Raw genomic sequence first — 5,000 nt, 5'->3', positions numbered from 1 at the left:
TTATCTTTATTTTTATTATTTTTATTTTACTTTGTTTAATTTATCTATTTTTATTTTATTTATTTTTTTGTGTGTTTTATAGTGATGGATTTATTTGGATTTATTTGTACATTCATTTTCATTTGTTTTTTATATTAATTTATTTTTCATTAACTTATAGTTTTATTATTTTTTTATTTATTTAACATTTTTATTTCTAATTTAATTTCTTTTTATTTATATATTCATCCATTAATTTTTCATTTGTTTTTATATCAATTTATTTTATATTTGTATCATTTTTATTTACTTGTATTTATATATTTTAGCTAGTTTTGAGACTGATGAGTTGGTAAGGTTGATTGGATCACATTTGTCTGGTGCGGTGTGCGTGTGTGTGTGTGTGTGCGTGTGTGTGTGTGTGCGTGCGTCTGTGTGCGCGTGCGTCTGTGTGTGCAGGTATTACGGCGGCGCTGAGGTGGTGGATCAGATCGAGCTGCTCTGCCAGAAGAGGGCGCTGGAGGCGTTCGATCTCGACCCGTCGCTGTGGGGTGTAAACGTTCAGCCCTACTCCGGCTCTCCTGCGAACTTCGCCGCTTATACAGCCGTCCTGAACCCTCACGACAGGATCATGGGCCTCGACCTGCCCGACGGGGGACAGTGAGTGAACGTCACTCTCTCTCTCTCTCATTCATTCACTACCTCTCTCGCCCACTAGAGAGTAATACATTCTCTGTGTGTCTCAGTCTCACTCACGGATACATGTCTGACGTCAAGCGGATCTCGGCCACTTCCATCTACTTCGAGTCGATGCCCTACAAACTCAACGTAAGTTCCACACTGTGAAGGTTCAGGAGTGAGTGAGGTGAGTGAGTGGTGAGGTGAGTGAGTAGGGTGAGTAGGGGTGAGTGAGTAGGGGTGAGTGAGTGAGTGAGTGAGTGAGTGAGTGAGTGAGTGAGTGAGTGAGTGAGTGAGTGAGTGAGTGAGTGAGTGAGTGAGTGAGTGAGTGAGTGAGTAGGTGAGTGAGTGAGTAGGTCAGTGAGTAGGTCAGTGATTGAGTGAGTGAGTGAGTAGGTGAGTGAGTGAGTAGGTGAGTGAGTGAGTAGGTCAGTGAGTGAGTAATTAGGTCAGTGAGTGAGTAATTAGGTGAGTGAGTGAGTGAGTGAGTGAGTGAGTGAGTAGGTCAGTGAGTGAGTGAGTAGGTCAGTGAGTGAGTGAGTGAGTGAGTGAGTGAGTGAGTAGGTCAGTGAGTGAGTGAGTAGGTCAGTGAGTGAGTGAGTAGGTCAGTGAGTGAGTGAGTGAGTAGGTCAGTGAGTGAGTGAGTGAGTAGGTCAGTGAGTGAGTGAGTGAGTGAGTAGGTGAGTGAGTAGGTGAGTGAGTAGGTGAGTGAGTAGGTGAGTGAGTAGGTGAGTGAGTAGGTGAGTGAGTAGGTGAGTGAGTAGGTGAGTGAGTAGGTGAGTGAGTAGGTGAGTGAGTGAGTGAGTGAGTGAGTGAGTGAGTGAGTGAGTGAGTGAGTGAGTAGGTGAGTGAGTAGGTGAGTGAGTAGGTGAGTGAGTAGGTGAGTGAGTAGGTGAGTGAGTAGGTGAGTGAGTAGGTGAGTGAGTAGGTGAGTGAGTAGGTGAGTGAGTAGGTGAGTGAGTAGGTGAGTGGGTGAGTGAGTGGGTGGGTGGGTGAGTGAGGGAGTGGGTGAGTGGGTGAGTGAGTGAGTGAGTGAGTGAGTGAGTGAGTGAGTGAGTAGGTGAGTGAGTAGGTGAGTGAGTGAGTGAGTGAGTAGGTGAGTGAGTGAGTGAGTGAGTAGGTGAGTGAGTGAGTAGGTGAGTGAGTGAGTAGGTGAGTGAGTGAGTAGGTGAGTGAGTGAGTGAGTAGGTGAGTGAGTGAGTGAGTAGGTGAGTGAGTGATTAGGTCAGTGAGTGAGTGAGTGAGTGAGTAGGTCAGTGAGTGAGTGAGTGAGTGAGTGGGTGGGTGAGTGAGTGGGTGGGTGGGTGAGTGGGTGGGTGGGTGAGTGAGTAGGTGAGTGAGTGAGTGAGTAGGTGAGTGAGTGAGTGAGTAGGTGAGTGAGTGAGTAGGTGAGTGAGTGAGTAGGTGAGTGAGTGAGTAGGTGAGTGAGTGAGTGAGTGAGTGAGTGAGTGAGTGAGTGAGTAGGTGAGTGAGTGAGTGAGTGAGTGAGTAGGTGAGTGAGTGAGTAGGTGGGTGAGTGAGTGAGTGAGTAGGTGAGTGAGTAGGTGAGTGAGTGAGTAGGTGAGTGAGTGAGTAGGTGAGTGAGTGAGTAGGTGAGTGAGTGAGTAGGTGAGTGAGTGAGTAGGTGAGTGAGTGAGTAGGTGAGTGAGTGAGTAGGTGAGTGAGTGAGTAGGTGAGTGAGTGAGTAGGTGAGTGAGTGAGTAGGTGAGTGAGTGAGTGAGTGAGTGAGTGAGTGAGTAGGTGAGTGAGTGAGTAGGTGAGTGAGTGAGTAGGTGAGTGAGTGAGTAGGTGAGTGAGTGAGTAGGTGAGTGAGTGAGTAGGTGAGTGAGTGAGTAGGTGAGTGAGTGAGTAGGTGAGTGAGTGAGTAGGTGAGTGAGTAGGTGAGTAGGTGAGTGAGTAGGTGAGTAGGTGAGTAGGTGAGTGAGTAGGTGAGTAGGTGAGTGAGTAGGTGAGTAGGTGAGTGGGTGAGTGAGTAGGTGAGTGGGTGAGTGAGTAGGTGAGTAGGTGAGTGAGTAGGTGAGTAGGTGAGTGAGTAGGTGAGTAGGTGAGTGAGTGAGTGAGTGAGTAGGTGAGTGAGTGAGTAGGTGAGTGAGTGAGTGAGTAGGTGTGTGAGTGAGTGAGTGAGTGAGTGAGTGAGTGAGTGAGTAGGTCAGTGAGTAATTAGGTCAGTGAGTAGGTGAGTGAGTGAGTGGGTCGGTCAGTGAGTGAGTGGGTGAGTGGGTGGGTGAGTGAGTAGGTCAGTGAGTAATTAGGTCAGTGAGTAGGTCAGTGAGTGAGTGGGTCGGTCAGTGAGTGAGTGGGTGAGTGGGTGGGTGAGTGAGTAGGTCAGTGAGTAATTAGGTCAGTGAGTGAGTGAGTAGGTCAGTGAGTGAGTGAGTGAGTAGGTGAGTGACCGACAGAGAGAGATTATCTGCTGTCCTGATCTCAGAGTCGTGAGACGGACAGAAGTTTGAGAGAGTGAGAGCGTGAGAGAGCGAGAGTGAGAGAGTGAGACAGACAGTGTTTCGTTTAGTTGCTGCTTTCAGCCGAAAGAGAAAATGAGCTGAAAATATAAAGAAACTGAAACTGAAAAGACGACAGAAACGTTGACAAGCAAAAAAAAAAAAGCATCGATGTGAAAATGATTGAAGTTTGATCACATTTATAATATAAATACGTCTAATGATGAAATTGCTGTAAAATTGCATTTTTAGTTAATATTTATATAATTTAACGACACATTTGCATGTTTATTGTTCTCTCATGTTGGTTAATAGTCACATGACATGTACAGTAGGTAAACTAATAAAATATTTCATATTTTTAGCAACTGTTTTATTTTGATTTGTTTTTAATTATTGTTTTACATTTATAATTTAAATAATTATTAGCACATTTTTCAAAGCAGCTTTACAATAAATGCTTGTTTCATTGATCCAGGAAGTGTTCTGCTGTCAGTCAGAGATGAGTGTAAACATATGGCAATCATATATGGATCATAAACCAGGGGCTCGTTCTTCGTACGTCGCTAACTCAGTTAGCTGGATTTGATTGTTGACGATTTGGCATGATCTTGGATTGTTTGGTTCTTCGACGCTCATCCTGGACTTGCTGTCATAGCAACAGGTGCGCAAACTTGAACCTGCTCGGGAGCAGGCTTATTTCATGTAAACAGGATTAGATCCCGGCTTCATAAGCGGAGCTGATACGGGAAGTCCAGCGCAGCGCGATAGTGCACTTTCTGAGATTGAAATTTTTTTCTCGTGACTCGTGAGATTGTCGTTTACATTATTAATTTGTTGGAAACGCACATTATTTTCGACTTGTCGGAGTCGGGCTTTAACTACAGCACAAACTGTTTGCATTGCCCTATGATTATTTGCGAGTGGCTCTTTCCTTTACACTATTGGACCAGAGAACTTGATGGAAAGTGCCGTCTGTCGTGTCATTCGGAGTTTACCTGGCGCTTTTAGGTTTAAAAAACAGTTTTAGGTTTTTAAGACCCAATGTTGTAAAGCAGTTTTTTTTTTTTTTTTTTTTTTTTTGGCTATCATTTTTTATGAAGATCATGCAATCATGACCATGCCGATTACAGTATGTCACTCAGGCTTCACTAACGTCATTGGTACCATAGACTATAGGCTTCCATAGACTGCCATCAAGGCCTCAATGAAGGGGATTATGTGAACAGAAAGGGGGTTCACAATGTAAATGTGCAGCCCAGTTACTATTGGGAGTCTTAATATTCCAGATTAATAATATTATATCAAATAAAAAAAGTCAGTTGACTAAAATCTTCCATATCACAAATGTGAAAGCAAAATGGCCAGGATCTGTGCATGACTTAAGAATTTTCAGAGATTCACATTTATGCACATTATTTGAAAGTGGTAAGGAAAGTTCCACAATTAAATATCAAGCTCACTGTATTACATACACTTATGCTGATCCTAACAGAACTGCATTTCTTCATAGGTGATTATGACATGTTCCTGCCTGCAGACAGGTGTTTTATGACCCCATTCCCTGACCCAAACCAGTTATGCAGCTCTAGCCAGGACAAGGGCATTCAATGAAATGAACTTTGGCTAACTAAAGGGAAGATTTCAGTGTCTGATAAGTCTGAGGTTTGCACACCTGACAGGGCCTGTGACATTGCTGCATGTGCCATATTACACAACATTGCCAAAAAAAAAAAAAAAAAAAAACTTTTCATTATAATATAATGAAAAGTTTAATAAAAGACCAATATACTTAGTTCCTTGAGTTTTATTTCAATTGTTCTTTGTAAAGAAAAGCCAGTGTTCAAGTGCCTGCAACAAGAGATATTAGACACATGCCTCATGCAACAAATAAAAAGGAAA

At 43.3% G+C, this 5,000-nt stretch overlaps 1 protein-coding gene across 1 annotated transcript in view; it reads left to right on the top strand.

Moving 5' to 3' along the window:
- The window catches only part of LOC309491515 (serine hydroxymethyltransferase, mitochondrial-like), a 32,742-nt gene that overhangs the window by 14,208 nt on the left and 13,534 nt on the right, over positions 1–5,000 (top strand). Inside the window, exons 4-5 of the mRNA XM_082190563.1 lie at positions 439–639; positions 726–807. Coding sequence (XP_082046689.1) covers positions 439–639; positions 726–807 — 283 coding nt within the window. The remainder of the gene's footprint in view (positions 1–438; positions 640–725; positions 808–5,000) is intronic.

The sequence above is a fragment of the Leuciscus leuciscus genome, assembly GCF_965113295.1.
Source record: "Leuciscus leuciscus genome assembly, contig: HAP1_SCAFFOLD_307, whole genome shotgun sequence".
Taxonomy (NCBI): domain Eukaryota; kingdom Metazoa; phylum Chordata; class Actinopteri; order Cypriniformes; family Leuciscidae; genus Leuciscus; species Leuciscus leuciscus.
Note: the sequence above shows the minus strand (reverse complement) of the source record. Positions and strands in the feature narration are given on the sequence as shown.